The 24,986-nt window shown below is 41.0% G+C and overlaps 1 protein-coding gene across 1 annotated transcript; it reads right to left on the bottom strand.

The window, feature by feature from the left end:
- Positions 1–1,391: 1,391 nt before the first annotated feature.
- On the bottom strand, positions 1,392–23,794 carry sypb (synaptophysin b). Its single transcript, XM_080763906.1, has 7 exons — positions 23,776–23,794; positions 21,885–21,950; positions 6,197–6,321; positions 5,337–5,535; positions 3,621–3,812; positions 2,980–3,322; positions 1,392–1,477 (listed from the first exon to the last, which is right to left on the bottom strand). Exons 1-6 carry the CDS (start codon positions 23,791–23,793, stop codon positions 3,023–3,025), a joined length of 900 nt encoding a protein of 299 aa, XP_080620032.1. The 5' UTR covers position 23,794; the 3' UTR covers positions 1,392–1,477; positions 2,980–3,022.
- Positions 23,795–24,986: the final 1,192 nt, after the last annotated feature.

Consider the following 24,986-nt stretch of genomic DNA (forward strand, 5'->3'; position numbering starts at 1 on the left):
CGTAAACTACAATACATGTTAGTGTGAATATGTGTCCCCATAATGGCCGCGCGATAGAAATGTTAGTTAAAAAACTATATGACTCTCATATGTCTTGATTACTTTCTGGACCAACGAAAAGGCGATTCAGACAGGACATTTAGATTTGTCGACAAAATCTGTCCAATGCTGATGTCTATATTGTCTACACTACATGAATCCAAACAAATAAATAAACAAACAAACACACACACTGCTAAACATCTGTTTCACATCCCCAACTCACAACATCACACTACAGCAGTTTGGGACAGCATCGTATCAGCACATAATCAGTTGCTAACATGCTTTATAATTGTCATTATTAAGCCTAATTTATTCTCCGTCATATGACAGTGTCGTGTGAAGAAGCATAAATCAGGCATTACTCAACACATCTTTGCTTTTTACATGACCATTTTCAAAATTTATTTTTATTTTATTTTATTATTTTCTGAATAATATGAGAGCTAAACCTTTTTCTTGACAGTGATATTTTGATGGAAAAATATATATAAAAACACAAAAACAAAATGGAAACAAAACCTACTCAGAATGACACACAGCTAACATGATTATCACACCTTAACCACTCTCTAAGCACACTCACTCTCAAGTCATAACTCACTATTATGTTTTTGTGCCCTTTCTGGTTGTAACATTTGCGTCACAATATAAAGAACCTCATGCCCCTTAAACCCAATTCATATATACTTTTCGGCTATTTCGGGCATGTGACACTGCACAACAGAGCATAAATCAGGCATTAAACCCTCAGTAACTTTGATGAATTAAAAAACAAAATACACAATGAGAAAATTAAAAAAAAAAAGATGTCCATCTCTTCTGAAAGAAATCAACAAAAACAACATTGTGGAATGAATCAATAAATTGAATTGAATATTAGAAAAGGAAAAGAGGGCTAGACTATGTGAGCTCCTAAACAGAACCAGTCGATGCAATTGAATAACTCTGTGCTCAACATATGTTGTATAACAACTAATATGGAGTGCACAATTATTCAACTGTGTACTTATAGTAATAATAATAATATTATATCAGCATGTTGATATTTACACAGCACAGACAAATACATTCTCCCAAGTTAAATATTACTACAATGTTCTTTTTTTTACCCTCCATAAATTTCCTTGATTTATCAATGAATGTTTTGGTATTGTATTCAAGTTTTTATCATATAACCAAACAGACAATCCTCTGTTGTCTTCTACAGTTAAATACAACACGTGAATAAACAGCATGTCACAGCAAAGATCCAAGCCCCCCCACCCAACCCTCTCCCACAGCTGCGTGACCCCCACCGGCCCACCCCACGCCCCAAGACCCCAATTTACCCCTCCCCTCCCCACCCTTCCTCCCTCGTCTTGTCAACTTACAGATACACAAACAAACAGAGGAGTGCAGAACTGTCGGTGGTGTTCAGGAACCGAAGGTCACCCTGGGTAGAGATAAAGGGGAGAGATTAAAGAGGGGAGAAACTATCAGATATAGACAGTAACAACAGATATTTTACAGATATTTAATCAGAGACACATAGTTCCCACAGATTACAATCACCCAAGGAGAGTTTGAAAACATTACTAATGACAAAAAACACCCATATCTGCTGGGCGATGTGCAAACACAGCAGCAAGATGTGTGAGCTGCTGTGATAGGAAAAGGGCATCAAATGTAACACAACCACTTTAAAGACTACTAATCATTGTGTGTATTCCTGCAGTGTCTGCATCAAGTGACCTCGGTACATAGAAATGGATTTATTGGATTTTCTATTGTTTAGATTTATCTTCTTTGTTTACTGATGATCCTAGATTACTATTTCTATGCATTTGATATGTTTGATCATGTTTTTACTTGCTTACTGTAAATCGCTCTGGATTAAGAGCGTATATTAAATGCCAAAATTGTATAAATGTAAATTAAAGAAACACTGTACATACAAACAAGTGTGTCAACATGTGTCAACTGGTGTGAGGATGAATAGATAATGACAAAATAGTGCCCTAAATTGTACTGCTTGTAAGGCTGGGTCATATATGGATATACTGGTATCCAAAATGCCAGGCTATCGCCTAGGATTTTTAAATATTATGATAAAATAAACTATAAATGCACCAAATTCATGTAACTCGAGAACCGTTTGACACACCGACTTCAAATTCGACACATGCGTTCCACTCCACCACAGGGGGTGCAGTGCCCGGTGTCGAGTCGGTCACCAGAACCTACCCAAAAAGGCCTCTGCCCGACATAATATCTGGGTGGGGCATGCATTATAAAAGGACACAGAGAGACAGATACATCCCCATTATACAGTATGGGCATAAAAAGGACACAGACAGAAGGGTACTCTGACACGGCTACAGCGGGTATTGCATAGCCGGGTGGGGCATGGACTTCCATCATTATCGACTCGGTGCTCTACAGCCGGGCACCGGTCTAGTAACACAAATAGACAATCTACAAGCTCACACAATGCGTCATGGTGCAAAATGTAGTGAGCTGGTAGATTTGACATATTCGCTTTGAAATGAATACAAAAATGTATATTGTTGTCACAATTCAATATTGTGAAAGAGCCGTAGCTGCAAGGACACAAGCAGACTGTGATCAACATAAATAAAGCGTTGACTCTATCACAGTGGTTCATAAACATTTACATGTTAAGGACCCCCACATTGATATGGATTAGGCTGCGAACACCCTTCTGAAAGGATTTTGAGCCAGAGATCCCCATAATGCTGCGCTCACACGGGCAGAAGCAAAAGATGCAAAGCTGCAAAGATCACAGTATTATTTGTCGCGTTGTTGCTTTCTAAAATCTGTTGCTCACATGGTCGTGACGTCAATAAGTAAAATAGTGTTAAAGTGGTTAAAATAATTGCTATATTCCAACTTTGAGAACCACTGCTCTATCCAGTCCACATCATTGACACCCACCGTCTTGCAGCTGCGATCTGACTGGTCAGGTCTCTGGACCGGCTCACATCTGATTGGCGAAGGACGTGGGCTGCTGTTCAAAGCCCTGACTATAATCTCCGCCCTGCTGCTCGTTGTAGCCACCCTGTTGCTGGCCATATTCAGGCTGGTAGCCGCCTTGGGAGCCGGCGTATGGGTCCTGCTGCTGGCCGTAAGACTGCTCCTGGGCGTAGGCGTCGGGTGCTGGCTGCTTCTCCCCGCTCGACGGCACATACGTGCCACCGAACAGAGCCAGCCAGCCGGTCTCCTTGAACACAAACCACATGTTTCCTGCCCAGAGGATGAGGTTGCAGAAGCCGAACGCCTGTGAACCCACCACAACACATGGAGACATCAGTTTTATCTGTGGAGTATAGTCTACAAAGAATACACCATTCACCAATATACCGATATCCCATAATCGAACTGTTGACACATTTACTGTTTTAAAAGTTTTTTGTTTTAGTTAACATTGGTGCAGATGCACAACCTGTATCACCTGTGTGCACCCGCTACATCAAGTCAATCAACAACACATTTGTGTGAAAATGGAACAGCTAGAATGACTGGAATTTGTCACCAGTCTGAAGAGTTTGGTCCGAGAGTTAATTTGACAAACATACCACAGAGGTGTTGAGACCGGAGACCTTGGGGTCGTAGAGCTCACGACAGCGGTTCTCGGGCTCTTCACAGGCACTGATCAGCCTGATGACCGTCTCCGGGTCGGTGGCCGTCTTCACGTCGGACAGGCCCTTGGCCCAGGCACACGAGGACACCAGCCACATGAAGGTGAACACCGCAGTCACAACAAAGTCCTGAGGATGAGGACGGTGACAGTCAACATGATCAGCCTTCATATTTATTATTATTATTATTTTCTCCCTGCCATAATTATGCAATACAGTGGATACTGCTGAAAGGCTTCTTCTTATTTTTGTTACTCTGTGGACCTCAAACAATTGCCTTTCGCTTCTTGTACCTGTATATGATCATTCTTTGTTGTTTTTTATTAATGCCAGTGCCAGAACCTTGTGCAACATGCTCGGTGTGCATTTCCCCCTGCCTAAAAATCATTATCATTACTGCCATCTCTAATACCAAGATCTTTCAGACCAGACCCTTAATGGAATGTCGATTCGCCTGTGCCGTCGCTACCTATACGCGCAATATGCACTGCGTGTAGGGCAATACGCCGAGGGGGGAAACAAAATGTACGTATAATAAAAAGTTTCTCTATGGTTCTGTCGCATAATAACGAGCGGACTTGTGTGCGTCCTCGCAAACAGCTAAAATAGCCGATCTGCATGAGGAATAGCAGTGCTCTCGTCCGGAGGGGGGGCAGCACAAATATCCTACGAGTAGGGCAACCAAATGGTCAGCTACGTCCCTGCGATTCTTCTTACTTATTGTCGTGCATTACACCACCGATGCTGCATCTTCTTGCTATAAACACATTCTGACAGGGCAAAGGTTCAGGTCTTCAGAAACCACAATAATGTTACTTTCATAATTATAAAAGTGAAATTCACAGAATAATTCAGATTCAGAACATGTTTCTAAGGTCAGGTTTCCAAAGGTCAGGCGTTGGGTCCTGGGGCACAGTTTGTGCACAAGTCATGCTCCGCCAAAATCTTTGGGTGGATGTAGGCTTGACCTCCATATATGGAGCTGGCCAGGTGATGACTGGTGATGACTGGATGTCCCAGCTCCTTATCCAGACAACAGTCATGTCAAAACTTGACTATCGTAACTCCCACCTTACTGATCTACCGGCATGCGCACTTAAGCCTCTCCAACTGATCAAAAATGCCGCAGCTCGCTTGGTCTTCAACCAGCCAAAATTCTCACATGTCTCCCCCCCTTCTCCACTCCCTCCATTGGCTCTCGGTCGCTGACTGCACAGAATACAAAACTCTGATGCTGCAGGGTTTCCTGCACAATGTTGTTGGCATGGCACTGCGCCATGCTTGAAATAAATCGCGCCATGCCAAGCTTCAAAAAAAAAAGAGGCCTGGGGACCCTCAGGGGTCCTTGAGAGGATTCCAGGGGGTCCTGGAATCCAGGCCTGCTATTCAAAAATAGCAGGCTCACAAGGCGTTGCATCACAGCACCTCTGATATTCTTTGAACAATTGCAAATCCAACACTTTTGGATTGTTTTGAACGTTTTGTAACACAAATCTTCTATTATGGCCTGGGCACAAAATCCTATCACAATAAGGGGTCCTTAACAAAATGTTTGAGAGCCATGTGATCTAGGGAACATACTATAAATTCAAATTATCAAATTATCGTGTAAAGTACTTTGTAAATGTAAATGTGATGGACACTCAAACTCACGATCTGAGGACCCTTCTGGTTTTCGCGGTATTTCTCCAGTACAAAACAATATACACCAAGAGATGCCATGGAATACAGGAAGGAGAAGACACCGATGGTGACGAAGAACTCGGCTGAAGAGGAGTAATCTCCGACCAGGAACAGACGCTCAGGGTTCCCTGTCTTACAGGTGGGGGCGTCGAAATAAACCTGATGGAGCCTAAAGACAATCCAGACAGACAACAGTGGTGGGAAGAAGTAGTCAGATATTTGGAAAAGTAGCAGTAGTGCCACAATATAAAAATACTATTTCAAGTAAAAGGCCTGGATTCCAAATTTTGTGTACACATATTGCCATCAAAATAATAGTAAAAATGAGGTGTAGTGGAGTAGAAATATAAAGTATTGAAAACATACTGAGTTAATTAATGCATTTCTCATACTAACTAGTACAAATGTATTACATGATCATGTGTGCATCAATTAGATCAAGGCACTACAGGTGCGTGGACACACCCAGCTCAGTCTAATTAGTTTTACTCAGGCAAATGTGTCAGCCATCACCTACATCTCCTTTGTTATTTTATTACTTATTGTTTTTATATTTTGTTTCTTCTTTGTTCTGCAGTAATGTTTGTCATTTCAAAAAAGCACTTTGTAGCCTAGTTTAAAAAAGCATGTGCCTAGTAGGCACATGCTTTTTTAAACTAGGTGGGCATATTGATATGCTTGATAGATGTAGGCACTGCCTACATCTATCAAGCATATCAATATGCCCATCATCCAATCCAGTGCACAAATACATAAAAACGACCCATTCAGCTTCTGTACACATTATTGTAATGTATTTGAATAATGTGATGCATAGATTGCATACTGACCTGAAGGGGTATTCAAACTCTACTTCTATTCCCAGGTCGCTCTCCGAGCGGTTCTTACACTCCACACTCATCTTGAACATGCCGGAGTAACTGCCACATGTTGAGAAGGCGAAGATGGCGAAGATCTGCAGAATGAAGAGAAATAATGAATTATAGAACAGGAGAGAGAGGAGTAACGGATAAGACAACAGGAGGAAGAGGGAGTATAGTATAGTGAAGCTCGCATTCTGAGGGTCTAGAAAAAGAAAAAGTTAACATTTGGCCAGAATAATAGGGATGCTGTACATGCCGTAGGGAACATAACTTGTAATGGGCCTGGTCTACACGTACACACCCATGTACCTGAGATGTGGTTTCCGTTCAGCACCCACCAGACAAACCAGGCATACTTAATTAATTGGTGGGCGTGTCCACATAAAAATTACATTTGAACAAATAGCCTACTGTACACTTTTTGGAGAAAAAAATATATAATATAATAGTAATACTTGATGATTATGTTTAAGGGTGGAGAAAAATCACGGCACTCTATCTTTAACAAAGTCCACAATCACAACACCAGAGGGAGCTCCACAAATCACATTCAACCCAGATTCGGCTCAAACAAGGAGTCAAACCAACAGTCGAAAAGGAATGTGAATCCCTACCCTCCTTCAAAACCGCTCTCAAAGAGGGCCCCGGTAAAAAAAGTCATAGATGTCGTCAAAACTAAAATAATGGATGATACAGTATATATATAACCTAACTGATATCTGTCTTTATTATACAGTCAGACAGGCACATGCAGTAGCTTTGCACTAAAAAGACAGCATGGTGAATGTATCAAATACTTTCTTCAAAGATTGTAGTAATGATGCCGCATGGAGTAAGTTAATGCTCTGTCGTACGAGCTCACATTGCATTTAAATGAGTATCCAGCTAACAATGCTGACCAAGCCACACAGGGAAAATCAATACAGCAATCAGCAATTCACCGGGTTGCCATAGTTACAAGTATATTAAAACAGTGGTTCTAAGGGGCACGGTGGCACAGTCGGCATGCTGTCGCCTCACAGCTAGAAGGTCCCTGCGAACCTTCTTCAGGCAGGTGAAGAAGTTTCCATTAAAAATCACACCCGTGTGAACTGAGTGGTGCAACTCTCTCCCCCCCCCCCCCCCCCCCCTCCTCTCTCTCTCTTTCTCTCTCTCTCTCTCTCTCTCTCTCTCTCTCTCTCTCATTAGCAGGCAACAGTGCAGCACTATCCCTCTCTCTGTTTCTGGCACAACAGGGCCCCTACTGGTATTAATAGTCACTGGTGCTCACAGTCACAAAGGTGCATGGGTGGGTTAACGTCACATAGGCGCATATAGGCACGGACATTGCTGTTCCTTGGAGTGGTTGCACCACTCAAAAAGAAAAATACTCTTGTACTGAGCAAATATACAGTGTGCGGGTGCATTCTATTCCTTTCATTGATGTCCACTGGCCTACGCACCTGTGCAGACGGCAGACGCCTGACTTCTAGGTGTGCGAAAGTTTTTTCCTACAGATGATACCTAAATATATTATATTATATATATAATATAATATATTCAAAAATATTTAATAAAATAATCTAGAATTTATAATGGGATCGTAACCACGACTACAGATCCCCTAGCCTGCAGCTGCAGGGTCCGTGGCAACAGTTGCAAAAATGCTAATAAACAGCTTAAATTTGAGAAATGTGAAGAATCCTCACTCGCTGCATATGCGAATGATCAATACCTGTGTATTGAGCAAACCACTGAGGAGATAAATGGAGACTTCAGTTTGTTTAATAGTAGGATAATTATTACGATGATGATGATGATGCAATCCTCCCTTGTCTTCTGTGCTTACTATACCTACGGCCAGGTACACAGACAGACGAGTGCAAAGATAAACTCACCCACTCACATATGGAGCAGATTAGTCAAGAAGCCATACTATTTTTAACCACACCCTTCCGTCGCCAGAACGCCAGATCCGATTGGATAGAAGATCTGGCTATTAATCTGACTGAGGTGCCATCTGTCACTAAATGCTACTATTGTTAAAGCCAGTTACACCGACACCGACACACACACACACACACACACACACACACACACACACACACACACACACACGCACGCACACACACACACACACACACACACACACACACACACACACACACACACACACACACACACACACACACAGTCCATAGCTATGCTACTTTCGTCTTCCTGCACTAGCATGAAATGCAGACCAGACTGTAGAGAAAATAAAAATAATGTTTTCTCTACGGTTTGTGGTTTTGCGGTGGACTCACTCTGAGCCCCCCACCACACGTATAAAATGCAATTTTTGCATAGAAAAGGATTCTTTCCCCCATAGAGTTACATTTGAGCAGCACTCTTAAGAGTCCCTCTCACATGCACACGTCATGTCACTTCCTCTTGTAGTAGTGGCTGACACAGATATGGACACATTAACGCAGACAGTAATCTTCTTGTTAATGAACGTCGGGGGCACTTTGACTGGACTGGACCATAGACAGTCTCCATGGTAACTAACAACAACAATAATGTATTCTCCACACGAGCAAGAAATGGGATTTAACAGCAGGAGGTGAAAGAAAACCCACACCTCCCACTCTGTCTCTTGGTTTCACTGGAAAATGGAAATGAACAGTGATGGAAGAAGCACCTAACTTTGTACTTAGGTAAAAGTACCAATACCACAAGGTAGAAATACTGTTACAAGTACAATGTCCTGTAGTATACAACATGTATACAATAGTAGGCAACATGTCATAATGAGCACAGTGAGCTTGTTCGACCGCATGTCCGACCATTGTTTCCACATATCGGACCTTTGGTGTGTCGGATGAACCACATGCAGATCCGAGTCGGATCTGCGTGTGCATCCCCATTTTTTAGTATCACATAGGGCATGTATGTTTAGTAATAATAATCTAAATCTTCAAAGTAACAACAATCTAAAGCTGTCAAATAATTGTAGTGAAAATTAACCTTAAAGGTATACTTAATTGAACTTAAACTGAAATTAATTAACAGGTTTTAATAACCTATAGATGAGGGTGGATGTGTTGAAGAGGGTGTGATGAAGAGGGTGGGTGTGATGAAGGGGGTGGTGTTAACTCAACTTAACTGGGCTGTGTGTGAAGGGGGAGGATGTTACGGCTGAGCAGCACAGAATATTACAAATAATATGAAATAAGATGTCTTCCACAGTGTAGCTCTCTAAAGCAGAGCAAGAATTAAATCCTCCAGCAAGTTACAGAATGACATAATTTGAGATTAATTGCATTTTAATATGCTTCTGGTGCAGAAACACTGCCCATTAAATGACCCTTTTCACAGCAGCCATATCGACATGAAAAGTGTAAACAAACAGATGACCAATGATACTAATTAAATACTTTTTAAATCTGCTCTGATGAAGGCTGAGCCAGTCTTGCATCTTTTATTTTGGAGTGCCGCTTTTTCCACTTTGCTGGTTTATGAGTTAAGTTATATTTAAAGCTGAGCACCCACTGCCATAACCAAGGGCAGTTTCCAGAGGAAGCACACCTGCTTTTCTTTTTTCACCGATACTAAGTAAGCGGTATCCACGGTCCAATTCAATAGCCTTTACAATTTCATAGCAAACCTTTGCAATTGATCACTATAGGCCCTTCTTGGAATGTGTCTGTGGGCCAGCTAATATCAGACACTCAGAGCTCACGTGCAGAAACTCAGTAAGGGAAGGTTTGTCATACACAGACAGTATATAACATTATACAAGCAATATTGATATTTCATCGTGATGTGGCTCCTTAATATACGTTATATTGATCTGTTCTAGTAACTTGCCATAATTCCACTGCAAGAAATAAGCCCGAGTTGTATACCTGTATGTATCAGTGTGCAAGCTTTTTCTTGTTATTCCTTAAACTGTTCGGTCGTCGCTCAGCACCTGCTCAAACTTGGGTTGGGGATGTGCATGTCTTTCATGCTGTCTTTTCTTGAGTTATATAGTGCCCAAAGCCCTATACTACTGGCACTACTGGTTACTGACGTTTAGGAGGTTGTTCAGACGTGTGTAGAAGAACTAAAGTCCAAAACGTTCCCATTCAGTTGGTATTAAATCATATTTATTCAAAGTCCAAAGCCCTATACTTCAGTCTAGAAATTAAATACAATGAAATAAACAAACTGCCATTTACGCATACAGAGACCATCAGCCTAACAAACACAGTTTAAAACAGTGTGCCTCTGCCTGTCAGCAACACCTGTGCTCAATCAGGGACTAGGTTTAAATACCCTGGGTAACCATGGCAACTTTGGCCTCGCCCATGCCCTGCTGTGATGTCATCAATATATATACCATTTAAATCAGTAGACATCTTATGGCTCTTACAAGTTGTATAATTATGTACCTGAGTTATATAAGAACCTGAGACCAATGAACAGCAGTGGCCAATTCAGTATCCAGTATGTAGTATGCTTTTTTTTTTTAAATAGCAGATCCACAAGCTACAATAGCTGTAATTGGCTATTTTATATTGCCTATTTTCAAATGGCCGAAATGTATATAGGGCTGAAGTGGATAATGCATGTTTTGTAATAATAATCCAAATCTACAAGTTAGTTTACTAAAGTTTACAAACATACAGAAACTTGGAAATACTCCAGTAAAGTAAAAAATACCTCAAATTTGTACTGTACTTGAGTAAATGTACTCAGTTACTTTACACCACTGACGGACAGACGGATGGACACACGCAGAGGTGGAGGAGGGGAAGAGACTGAGAGAAGACTGCCAGGTGCCATGGTAACGCTCCTGGCAGCATCCGCATGGAGGGTAGGTTTCTACTAAGGCTGGCCAATTCACCCAACATATATCCAAACTAGGGATGTCCCGATCAAATTTTTTTGGTCAAAATCCGATTCACGATCAATTGATTTTGAGTAGTATCTGCCGATACCGATTTCTTCCCAATCCGATATTTTTTTTATTTATAAAACACATTTATGCCATATCACAATAGTACAATATTCAAAATCACAGACGATATCCAGTCTAATCTCATGATATGGATATAATAGTGATACTAGGGATGTCCCGAATCCCGATCACGTTTTTTTGCTCCCAATCTGATTGGCGGGACAACCCTAATCAAACCGATATTTAGAACCAATAACTGACTTAATCTTCCTCAATTAAATAATCAAGAGTCCACACAAAAGTCGACTAAATATATTCTTCTGATTAAACTCATAATCCTGTATTATTCTTTGTTGTAAAATGATGATGGACAGAAATAGCGGAAATAGCTGATCTACAAGGTCATAATGTGTTGCATTACGATGTGTTGTGAGCTTGTAAATATTTTCACTTTTTTTTTTTATCACTTGCCTAAAAAGACTATAAAATAACACATTTAACTTGTGTTTTCTGGTTGAAAATCAGCTCTTTTCTAGTAAATCTGTTTTTCTTGAAAGTCTTAGCATTAGTGTAATCACACCTCCTTCACTACTTACCCCTGCTATATATCTTTGGTGGGGTGCCCCAGGGCCAGGGGTCAATACTTTGAGCTGCATTTCATGTCATGAAAGGTTTTAAAAAGTTTTATTATTATTATTATTATTATTATTATTATTATTATTTTTTTTTTTAATACTGTTTTTATTAGGCATTTTTTCAGATTTAAGACAATTTCAGATTTAGACAATGATAAGTAATTCAATTAAATAAAAATGAAAAAAATAACAAGCAATGTAAATGTTCCACATACAGTATAATAAAAAAGACATAAGTGTAAAACAAAAAAACAGACAAACAAAACAGACAACAGGACAGACACTCTTGCTCTCAAACTTCCAACATGTTGTGAATTAAGTAAGTTAGACATTCTTATTTAAATAATAAAAAATAAAATAAAGAAAAAACACTCAGTTCCTTTTCTTTCAGTTCCTTTTCTTTCTTTCCAATTTTCTATTGTGCTATCTATTGTGTAGGAGGGGTTAGCGTGCACCTATTAAAATATTCAATGAAGGGTTGCCATGTCTGGTAGAACCTATCTTCACTCCCTCTCAATTCAAATTTAATCTTTTCCAATTGTAAGTAATGCATAACATCCTTCATAAGTGAAGTGTGAGTTGGAACCTGTGCTTGTTTCCAATTCAACAGTATCAGTCTGCGAGCCAGTAGAGTCACATATTTTACCATGTTATATTGGGAAGTAGACAGTTTGACCCCGGGCCCTGTGACTCCCATAATTGCTGTTAGTGGATCCGGGTCAAAAGGTCTTTCAACAATGTCTGACAGTGATTTAAATATGCTTTGCCAATATGATCTTAGTTTTGTGCAATGCCAGAACATATGAGCTAGAGTGGCCGGCGACTGGCCACATCTGTCGCAGGCTGGATTCACATTTGGATACATTCTGTTGAGTTTTTCCTTTGACAAATGTAATCTGTGTAATATTTTAAACTGTATAAGACCGTGCCTGGCACATACTGAAGAAGAGTGCACAAACTTTTGAGATGTAGACCATTGCTCGTCAGTGATAGATATTCCTAAGTCGTTTTCCCAAGCAGTTTTTAAATACTCCAAGGAGGCATTATTATCTAAACATGAGAGAGAGTTATAAATAATAGAAACACCTCCTTTGAGCAATGGGTCAGGTAGAAATATAGATTCCATTGATGAGTTGGGAGGTATGTTTGGAAATGAATCAGTGTGTTGTGTTAAAAAATGTCGTATCTGTAGAAATCTAAAGAAATGTGATTGGGGTAAATTGAATTTGCGTCGTATTTGTTCAAAGGTCGGAAATAACCCATCAATATAAAGATCTTTGAAGGAGTGAATACCATTTCTATGCCACACTTTAAATAATGAGTCAGAGAGGGACGGTAAAAAAGCATGGTTAGCGACCAGTGGTGCGCGCACAGAGCCCGGGTGCCAACCGAAATGCTTTCGTATTGAGAGCCAAATTTTGAGAGAATGCGAGACTATAGAATTCTTTGGCAACTTAGTATATCTTGAGGCCACTGGGGAAAAGATTAAAGCTGACAACGATGTTGGGGGACAACATTGACCTTCAATAAATGCCCATGTAGGCAATTGATCTTGGAGCCAAAATGAGAGTGCACGTAAATTACACGCCCAGTAATAGAGTTTGAAGTTAGGTAATGCCATTCCGCCATCTGATTTAGGCCTCTGCAAAAAATCCTTCTTTATTCGAGGGTGTTTCTTATCCCAAATGAACTTGGAGATAATTTTATCCAGATTCTTAAAAAAAGTGTTGTTAACAAAAATTGGAATACATTGGAATAGAAACAGATATTTAGGGAGGACATTCATTTTAATTATATTAATTCGGCCGGCAAGTGAGATAGGAAGGTTCGACCATTTCGTTAAGTCTTGTTCAGTACGTTCAAAAAGTTTTGTATGGTTTTGCTTGAGCAAGTCATTAAGTGCTTTGGTTACTATGATTCCTAAATATCGAAAGCTGGTTGTAACATTAAATGGGTGGGAGCCAAAAGTTTGATTGCCTTGTGTATTGATAGGAAATAAAACGCTTTTGGAAACGTTGACTTTATACCCCGAAACCCTGCCAAAACTCTCCAAGGTGGACATGATACTAGGAATTGATGTGGACGGTTTGGATATGTATAATAATAAATCATCAGCGTAAAGTGAAACTTTATGCTCTCTATCTCCTCTGAAGATACCAGTGTAGGTGTCTGAAGCACGCAACGCAATTGCAAGAGGCTCAATAGATAAGGCAAAGAGCAGTGGTGAGAGAGGGCAGCCTTGTCTGGTCGAGCGATTCAAAGGGAAGTTTTCAGACCTGTATCCGTTTGTTTGTACAGAAGCTAATGGAGAAGCATAAAGTAGTTTAACCCAGGAAGTGAAGGTTGGACCAAACCCAAATTTTGACAGGGTCGAGAGGAGGAAGTCCCACTCTACCCTATCAAAGGCCTTCTCGGCATCAAGAGATAACAGTATTTCCGTATCTTGGGGGGTGCTACTGGGAGAATATATAATGTTGAATAGGCGTCTAAGATTAAAAAATAGATGTCTATCTTTTATAAACCCCGTTTGATCAGTATGTATCACAGTTGGGAGCACTTTTTCCAAGCGTGTAGCCACAACTTTTGCTAAAATTTTAGCATCAACATTCAAAAGACTCAGAGGCCTGTATGAACCTGGATTAAGCGGGTCTTTATCCTTTTTAAGTAGAACAGAGATGCTAGCTTGGTAGAAAGTTGGTGGGAGGTGGCCGGTGTTGAGAGATTCATTAAACACTTTAAGTAAAAGGGGAGATATGAGTTCAGTAAATGTCTTGTAAAATTCAGAGGTATAGCCATCGGGTCCTGGGGCTTTTGAGCACTGCATTTGTGAGATTGCCTGATGTATTTCATCTAAAGTAATAGCTCTTTCAAGTTGAACCTTATGTTGTTGACTAATGGAAGGTATGTTTAAATTTTCTGAAAAAGTATCAATCAAATTAGAATCTCCTAGTGATTCCGAAGTATACAAATCTGAATAAAAGCGTTTAAATACATCATTAATTTCCTGCTGATTAATAGTAGTTTGACCAGTGTTTGTATGGATCTCTGTAATTAATCTAGAAGCAGCTGATTCCCTAATTTGAAGTGCAAGTATTTTGCCCGCCTTATCCCCATGTTCATAAAACCTATGGCGTGACCGTGTCATCAAATTAGTTGTCTCATTTGTGGATAGGAGATTGAATTCGGCTTGAGTCGAGACCCTTTCTCTGTATAATTCAGGAGAAGGAGATTCTGCATACTGTAGGTCTATTTCAAGTAATCGATCAGTCAGAGCTTTGCCTTGTTCCTTACGTAGACGGGAGATTAAAGCCTGTCGTGAAATAAGCTGCCCCCGTATATACGCTTTAAGTGCTTCCCATAGTGTACTTCTTGATACATCGGGTGTGTCGTTTGTAGAGAGATAGAACTGTATTTGGGTTTTAATATCATCCACACACCCTTGCCTAGTTATTAGTGTGTTATCAAATCTCCAAGTCCTGGCCATATGTCTGTTCTGAAATGCTAGTTTGAGGACTAGGGGACTATGATCGGATATTACAATTGCTTCATACTCACAGTGTCTTATTGAGGGAAGAAGTTTTGAATCTATAAGGAAGTAATCTAATCTTGTGAAAGTGTGATGTACAGAAGAAAAAAACGAATATTTACGTTGAGCTGGATTTAAGAATCTCCATGGATCTGATAATTTAAATGTGTCCATGAATGTATTCACTATTTTAGCTGATTTAGTCAGAGTATAGGGTCTATGTGAAGATCTATCAAGCGTAGGATGAAGAATAAAATTCAGATCTCCACCTAAGATCAATTGGTGAGTGTCAAGGTCAGGCAAAGTAGCCAAAAAAGAAGATATGAATCGTTCATCGTCATGATTAGGGGCGTAGATATTAGCCAGAACAATAGGACAATTATAAAGCTTTCCAGTAACTATAATATATCTGCCGTGTAGGTCTTGGATAGTTTTATTTAGTATAAAAGGAATGTTCTTGTTTATAAGTATTGCTGTGCCCCTGGATTTGAAATTGAAATGGGAGTGAAATATTTGGCCTACCCAATTTCTTCGTAGGCGGTTATGATCCTGATTCCGTAAGTGAGTCTCCTGTAAAAAAGCAATTTCTGTCCCCAGCTTCTTTAAATGAGCCAATACATTGCCACGTTTCACCGCTCCATTCAGACCTCTACAGTTCCAAGTAGTGTATTGAACCAAGCTTTCCCCTCTTACAATATTAGAATTTGGAATAGAATTAGCCATTGTATAAATCAGGAATTAATATAAAAAAAGGACTGAGTGTAAATGCCGACATCAATCTGAATTCGGAATAGAAGTGCAAGAGAACAAAAATAAAAACAGAGAAACACAAAAACACATTAAAACAACAAACGGGAGAAACCCCAAAACCCTCCATGCCTGCTCTCAAATAGCAGTCACAGAAGAAAAAGCCTAAGCTAACCAGCTTTCTATGTCTAAGACACAAGCAGCTATAGTGAAAATAGAGAAACAAAAAAAAACTACAATGGGAAGACCTTAGCTAACCGTCCATTGTTATGTATTAAATAAAATGAAAAGATACAATCTTATTTTGAACCAAAACAACCAGATGATCATTACTCTCACTCACATACACACACACACACACACACACACACACACACACACACATCCCCGCATAAACATATCCCTGCACTTATATACATGTATTAATATATAAATACAATTTAACGTTCAAATAAAGAGGGGTATACAAACAAAGACAGACACAAAAAACACACAATCCACATTCAAACAGACAGACACAAACCACAGTCAGTGCAACTTAGTTCACAAAAACCAAGGAAAAACAAACCAATTTGTATATATATATGCATACACACATACGCATGAACACATACTTTCACAAGAAAATAAATGAAAAAATGAAAAATCCCTCATCCTAATTATAAAGTAACAACTTTTCCCACTTTTGTTTGCTCAAAAGTATTTTTTAGCAAATGATATCTTTTAAAACCATAATGTTGGCAATAAAATGGATCTAAAGAGGAATGTAAAGAACTCAAGGCAACCTCCTCATATCCAAAACGGCAGAAGTGGAGGCGAATCTCACTCATATAACCATAGTTACATTCGTAACTTAACGTCTCTCCCTCCCCTCCCTCACTACATTACAAACGACGTCCTTTTTGTCCCTCGAGGCGCACCGTAGGTTGCTAGCGTCATAGTACACAAAATGGCGGCCTCCATGGAGGCTACATGACAACAACAGCAATAGCAAGGATGCTAGCACTTGTACTAAACAAGATAACAAATGCACCGCAGGTCGCGAACGCAGTGCTACAGTGGACAAAAATAAATAAAACAGAAATGGCGGCCTCCATGGTGACTCCATAATAGCATCATTAGCAAAGCTGCTATATACTGACACTAGTAATGTAAACTATAACCCCGTCTTTTAGACTGATAATACGAATGATCAAATACAATAACCATAAAAAAATAAAATAAAAAATAAATTCAATAGATAAACAAAGTAGAATTATTACGGTGTTTATGTGCATTCCAAGCATTAAAGGGATAAAGTTAGTCTTAGTAGTAGCTTTCGCCAGATCCTTTTCACACAAACATTACCTTCTTTTTAAAGTTGAGCGTGAATTTGTCATCGTTGTATCCATGTAGTAATGATAGTGGAGGGTGTGCAGACAGAGTAATGTCCACGGGGAGAAAGCAAGTCTGTGATCATTGTTCAGGGTGTATGTCCCGGCCAGCTAGTCTTCTGCAGGCTCCCCATCGGCTGTAACAGTCGGTGCTGCCGCGGATGCTATTTTCTTTTGATAGAATTCTTCAGCCGCTTCAGGAGAGTTGAGAGAGTACCGGATCCCGTCCAATGTTATTGTGAATCTGGCCGGGTGATATAGACTGTAATCTAGGCCCGGGAGACGGCGTTTAGCTTCGCGCAACTTGGTCTTAATCGGGCCATACGTTGCGCGAAGTTTTGTAATCACTTGGGGCACGTCTGGATGAATAAACACTGGAGAGCCGTTGTAGCGTAGGCTGCCTTGTCTTCTGGACAGCTGCAGGATCTTTTCCTTGTCAGAGAAATAGTGTAGACGTAGTATCATGATGCGAGGTCTGTCCTTCTTATCATTTGACTTTGCCCCTAGTCTGTGACAGCGGTCAACAACGATGGGGTTCTGGAAGTTCTCAGCACCGAGCACCGTAGGGAAGAAGTTGGCTGCGAACCCAACCGGGTCACCTGCTTCAGAATTTTCAGCTATGTTGAATAAAATTAGGTTCTGTCTACGGCTTCTGCATTCTAAATCTAAACATTTCTCCTGTAAGACTTTGTTCTCCTTTGCCATCGAGCCCAGTGAATGTTCCAGTACAGCAACACGGTCCATAGTATCACTCAGAGATCTCCCCATGTCTGACTGCTCCGAAGCTAACTCTGTGTGCTTGGAAGACAGCGAGGTGAGGTCTTGTGCTATTTCCGAGCGAATGGAGGCATATTCTGCTTTTGCCTCTTCACGGAGTGCTGTGATATCGTTTTTGATTTCTTGCCGTATGGTTGCTATTTCAGTTTTTATCTCACGGAGCCCTGCCTCCCGAGACGATTGCAGCTCCGCTCTCAGCATGGCGAGGGAGAGAGGTTGCTTGTCGGGGTCCATTGCGCCGGGAGGGTTTGTCTCGGTTGTAGTTTTAGGAAGCTGCGATTTAGTTGACCTCAGTTCCATATACTTATTTGTACTTTAACTAGTTGCACGTGTAGTTTGACATAAAAGTGGCAGTTTTGGTCAAATCAAACTTGAATAAATGATAAAACTTAGACGGAGCACTTAATCATGCGACTACTCCATCTGGGCGGAAGCGGAAGTCCATTATTATTATTATTATTATTATTATAAGCACAGACACAGGAGAGGAAAATACAATGTTATTTTAACCAATCTGTATGGTAAAGTATGTTAATACAATATACCAAGTACATCAGTGGTTGGATGGAGGTGGTCTCATGCATACATTTAGTAGGGTACGCTTCCTGGTTGGCAAGTAAAGCAGCCCGGCCTGAAGCTCATAACTGCAACATCTCCCCTGGTCAACAAGCAAGGATTATTGTCTTAGAAGAGCCTCACATGGGAGACCTGCAGGTTCAAGTCCCATCCCAGGTAGGACATGAAATGTACAAATTGCAGCTTTGCAGCATTAGGGTTGAGTATTGAAACTCGATCAGTTCCAAAGAAGTGAGGAATGGAATTCCCGGGTACCGGCCGGTATACGAAATAATCTGAATCGATAGAATTGTAATAATTTAAGGATCCAGATGCTTTCCTATAAATTAAGCATACAACAAGCTTTAACTCATACTGCTTTCCATTGTGTTGTCATGGAATAAACATATAATAGAGGTTCATTATATTTCATTGATTGGGACAGTTGTGTTTGGTTCATTTAAACGCCACTATTTTCATCATCAAATTTCAGCATTGGCTGTACTATATGCCAGTATTACTACACAGTTTGTTCTAGTACAATTTACTTATGTGAGTGCTTAAAATAAAAATAATGAAGATATTGTTATCTAAATAATAAATATATGACCTTTGTTGAATCAGGGAATCCATAAGCGGAATCGATAAAGTCCTAACAATACCCATCCCAACCTCCAGGAAGAGCAGTGCAGCTTTAAGTGCTGATTCTCTATTCATGACGTCGAGACACACAGATGATTCATGCAGGCCTCAGCCTCCTGAGCGTGGCTGTTGATTGGCCGGTGGGCTCATCACATGACCCAGAGATACAGTGATGAGACGCTGGAACACACACACACACACACACACACGCACACGCACACGCACGCACACACACACACACACACACACACACACACACACACACACACACACACACACACACACACACACACACACACAGCTCCAGGGGGCGACTACACTGTGAGTCAGAGTACAGCTTGCCTTGCATACCTCTGACACACTCGCTGGGGGGAATTTAAATGACGTAACAGTGATTCTCAAACGTTTTCATGTCAACGACCGCCAAATTGATATACATCATCATCATGAATATGCTGTTTGTGGAAGACGAAAAATATGCCTTGACCTTAAAATGTGTGTGTGTGTGTGTGTGTGTGTGTGTGTGTGTGTGTGTGTGTGTGTGCGTGCGTGCGTGCGTGCGTGCGTGCGTGCGTGCGTGCGTGCGTGCGTGCGTGCGTGCGTGCGTGCGTGAAATAGAATGTTTCAGTATTCAAACACAGTGGCATTTCTGGTAGCTGTAACTGTCATAATTCACTTTAGTTCAATTAGCAAATTTACACCAGATAGGCAGTGCTCTTGCGCCATCATCTGGTGAAAGAAGATTATGCAGGATAAAATCAGAGTTGTGCCTCAAAGAGGGATTTGTGACGATAAATCATAACCTTCATCATAATCATAACCGGGCGGCGGTGGCTCAGGGGTAGAATGGCTGGATGGTATTACCGTAAGGTTGCCAGTTCGAACCCGGGCTCCCCCAGAGTTAGTGTCGAAGTGTCCTTGAGCAAGACACTGAACACCAAATTGCTCCTGATGTGCTGGTTGGTGCCTTGTATGGTTTCCGCCGCCATCAGTGTATGAATGTGTGTGTAAATGGGTGAGCGCCTTGGATAAAGGCGCTATATAAATGCACCATTTACCATTTTTACCATTTTAACCTTTCTCATCAATGTCAAAGCCACACCCCCTGCCTTCTTCACAAAGAAATACACCCATTCAAAAATCCCACTAAAATCACTTAATATAAGTCTGTTGGTCATTCTGTCAGGAAGGTGGCTCTGTATATCATTTATGATATTTAGTTTAGTTTTATTTGATACAGTCAAAAATAACTGAACTTTGGATAAATTAGTACTTTTCTGCCATCAGTTTTGGTAACCATGAGCAAAATGGCTGGACTTATTTATGGAAAACATTTCTAATATTTATTCACTGGTTCTCCAAGTCGGGTCCACTAGGACCACTAGGAGTCGAAGTCGATCCTTGTGGATCTCTAACTCTGGATCTGGATTCAACAGTGCAGATCGGGGTCTAGTCTTAGAGATTAAAACATTGGGCGGGTTCGGAAATACCGCATCAGAGCGCACTTGCCTATATTATAGTTTGCATTGCACAGTGCGCTCAGTGCGCTATTTACGAACGTGCCCATCATTTCTTTAATCAAATGGGAGTCTGTGGCCTAATCTGTATATCAAACTGGGATCCTTGAAATTTTAAGTATTAATTTTTCTGCATTAATCTATCAAATAAAATCAATGTGATTTTTGTTTTAATGGGGAAGATGTATTGATGTCCCGGTGGGTGTGTCTTTGACGTCAGACAGGATGTTACTCTACACAGTATATAATTAATAACGCATCTGGTGGTTGATCTCAGACCACACACAGCTGCTGGTGACCGCTGGTGACCGCCAGCCAGCCAGCCAGAACTACGGCTGCCTGTCTGGTGTCACCAGCGTTTTAAAGCCTCACAACCTAGCTCTGTGACCTCTGTGTGACAGAAGGACAAACATGTGATAGGAATGGACACCACTATCATTGTTCATCGTAAGAAACGATACATAAAAATAAAAAAAATCATTAGCCTACAGTGAACAGTATTCCACTATTGCATTCTACAGCACTGGTTTTCAACATTGGGTCTGAGGACCACCAGGGGTCATTGAGGGGTCCCCAACTAAATTTGTCAATAGCATCAAAAATCTGTTTAACCACTTCAAACCTATGTACATTGGCTATTTACATTTGTAATATTTTTGAAACATTTTAACAACAGAAATCCTGTATGTAGGTCTCTGGCACAAAGTATTTTCAGACAGGGGTCCGCGACCAAATCCATGTTCCTTTGGGGGTCCTTGATATGAAAACATTTGCGGACCACTGCCAAATGCATATTAAACTGGGGTCCTCGAAATTCAAAAGGTTGAGAATCACTGACCACCTATGAGGCACTGACCTAGGTGTCAGTGCCATAGGTCCTATACTAAGACACTGGACAGGTCTATCTGCTAAGCCCAATGAAATCAATCAGCATAGCAAACAGCACATAATACAAGATATGAAACGGACAGACTTACCCATTGTAGAATCTTTATGAACCCCAAAGGTTGCTTGATTATTGTGAACTGCCCTTGAGCCACCAGCTGTCAAAATAAAAGGTATAGCACTCAGTATTGGATTAAAAAAAAACCCACTGTGGTTTTCTCAAACTGGGGCCCATGGACCGACAAGGGTCCTTGGGGGTGGAGTGAGGTCACTGCGGTGGGGGGTTCCAGTGGGTACCCAGCAAATTAGTTAACAATAACTTACTATACATATCTTGAAATATGTATGAAATATTTTTGAATAATTAACACAACATTTTCATTTTCATGCAGGGGGGTCTCTGGCACAAATATTTTCAGAAGGGAGGGGGAAGAAATAAGAACCACTGTGATAACAGATCAAATAGGTTGGTGCAATCATGCAAGGGTGTGCTGTGCACGTGGGTGGACACTCCCAAAATAATTTATCAGCTCTAATTAAAGGCACTGTTCTGCTGTCAACCTGCAGCTTGTTTATCTACCTTGAGTCAGCAAAGGTGCTTCAACACAGTCTTTCATGAGCTGAGAGTTCGTGCCACACCACACACACACACACACACACACACACACACACACACACACACACACACACACAGAGACATACATGTCTATAATTCAACACAGTGCACACACCCGCAGTTTTTATTGAAGCGCGACATGGTGTATGCAATGATGACAGGTGTGTGTGTGGGGGGAGACTGGAGAGAGACAGAGAGAGAGAGAGAGAGAGAGAGAGAGAGAGAGAGAGCAGCTCTTGACAGTATTACAATTAGACAAAGCTGCTTATCCCGCTGTTTTCTCTACTATGTACTGTTTGAACGCTTTGCTCTCTGTAGTATTGTATGATAGTGTATGTTATTATGATATATTACAGTATATTATAATAGCCTACATTATATTTTATAGCAGCATAGCCTATAGCAGCCGAGAACCTCGCGTGCGTAAGGTCCATTATAACCCGCAAAATGAGCCAGAATGCGCAGGTGAATGCGACACGGTGTGTCCCCCTGCGCGTCAACAAACTAACGCAATAATACGCTCGGCTATACTAATGTATTCTCCATCGTACGATGGACACTTAGTTTAGTTTGGAGAATGGAGATCTGTTATTGTCGGAAAGCGACTCGCCCGTCAATACGAATTCTGTTTTATCCTGAGGCTCCTCTTATTCTGTGTTGTTTCTCTCGTGTTTGTGTTTCACAAACATTCCCCAATGACGCACAAGGATAACGGTGCCAAAATATAACGTGCCCTCTATATATTCTCATTGCCCTTTAAATATGGAAATCCCCTTTAAATGCATCAGAAGCCAGTGGAAGTGTTCTGAATATCATCCATCCATACACACTGTCCCTGCACGAGTGCACGAAGCAGGCCTACTGCGGGCAACTGAGAACTGAGAACTGAGGCCCCCAAATGAATGCAAAAATAATAATGTCTTCTCCTGCATGTCGACTTAGCACCGAGCTCTGCTGGAATACCAGCGACCCAAGTCAAAACAGCTGAATCATTTTTATATCGCACCAAATCACACCCTGGCTCCATCATATTTGATCACCGCTGCAGCAGCCTTCCACAGCCCGCATGTACACATTTTTCTACCCTGGTAGCTGCATCACATCGACTGCACCAAAAAGCCCAAATAGCAAAGCGCTCAGTCACGAATTTTACGCATTACTCTGGTTTGACGAATAGCCGATCTATAAGTGCATGTTGTGCACCACAGACTGTATTTGAAATGTAAAGGTCGGTGGAATTATTTTCTTATATAGACCAGCTACTACTACATTTTGCAAAGCAATCTGCATCAACTATCTAATAGATATATTAATTATGACATGCAAAGAAGACGGTATTGAAACGTGATTATCTTGCAGAACCTTACCTGGTTTACAACATCCATCTTGGCCGCTTACTGGTCGATAAGAGGATCAGAGTAGCGGTGGGAGGGCAGTGTCTCGTCCGGAACAGCCTCGCGGGGGAGACCGTCACCAGCGCGTAACAGCCTATGTGTGCCGTCACGTCACGATGCTCGTTGAGGGCATGTGATGCGTCGGCACGCTAGTGACGTGACTGGGCAGTGGTGGAAAGTAACTATATTACATTTACTCAAGTGCTGTAGGTATTTTGAGTGCATTTTTTCAATAGCCCACGTTAGTTTATACTTTACACAACACCTATAGGCATAGGCTACTCCATTAGTAGGCTAGTAGTACCATCCATTACATCGATCTCCACATGCTCCACTATAATTATTTTAAAACTGTAGATATACCGGTAGTTATATAATATATTTAATATACAAAAGTGAAATGAGACCATATATCTGCATAATGAGTAGGCTAGGCTACTTTTACTTTTGGTATACTTTATTGCAATGCAAGTATATACATTTGCACTTTCACTCAAGTACATTTCTGAATACAGGCCTTTATAGTTGTAACAGAGTATATTTCTACGGTATATTGTGATATTGCTAATGCTACTTTTACTTAAGTAAAATATCAGAGTACTTCTCCCACCACTGGTGATTGGACAGGGAGTCGAGATGGGGATGAGCCATCTGACCAATCACAAGGCAGGTTTATTCTAGGGAACTGTGTGAGATTGCCTGGGGTTGCAGCCCTAATGCGGAAACAACATGCATGGTGACTGTTTGTTACGCATGAGTAGACTGCAGCTGATAGAGCACTGGATCTCAACCATGAGTAGACTGCAGCTGATAGAGCACTGGATCTCAACCTCATGGTGACTGTTTGTTACGCATGAGTAGACTGCAGCTGATAGAGCACTGGATCTCAACCTCATGAGTAGACTGCAGCTGATAGAGCACTGGATCTCAACCATGAGTAGACTGCAGCTGATAGAGCACTGGATCTCAACCATGAGTAGACTGCAGCTGATAGAGCACTGGATCTCAACCATGAGTAGACTGCAGCTGATAGAGCACTGGATCTCAACCATGAGTAGACTGCAGCTGATAGAGCACTGGATCTCAACCATGAGTAGACTGCAGCTGATAGAGCACTGGATCTCAACCTCATGAGTAGACTGCAGCTGATAGAGCACTGGATCTCAACCATGAGTAGACTGCAG

The sequence above is a fragment of the Protomyctophum bolini genome (assembly GCF_963924005.1).
Source record: "Protomyctophum bolini genome assembly, chromosome: 5".
NCBI lineage: Eukaryota > Metazoa > Chordata > Actinopteri > Myctophiformes > Myctophidae > Protomyctophum > Protomyctophum bolini.

Coding starts and splice junctions, on each gene's coding strand:
- sypb (XM_080763906.1), bottom strand. Junction 6,322..21,884: donor TCATAAAGATTCTACAATGG/GTAAGTCTGTCC, acceptor TTCATTCTGCAG/ATCTTCGCCATCTTCGCCTT. Junction 5,536..6,196: donor GAGTTTGAATACCCCTTCAG/GTCAGTATGCAA, acceptor GATTGTCTTTAG/GCTCCATCAGGTTTATTTCG.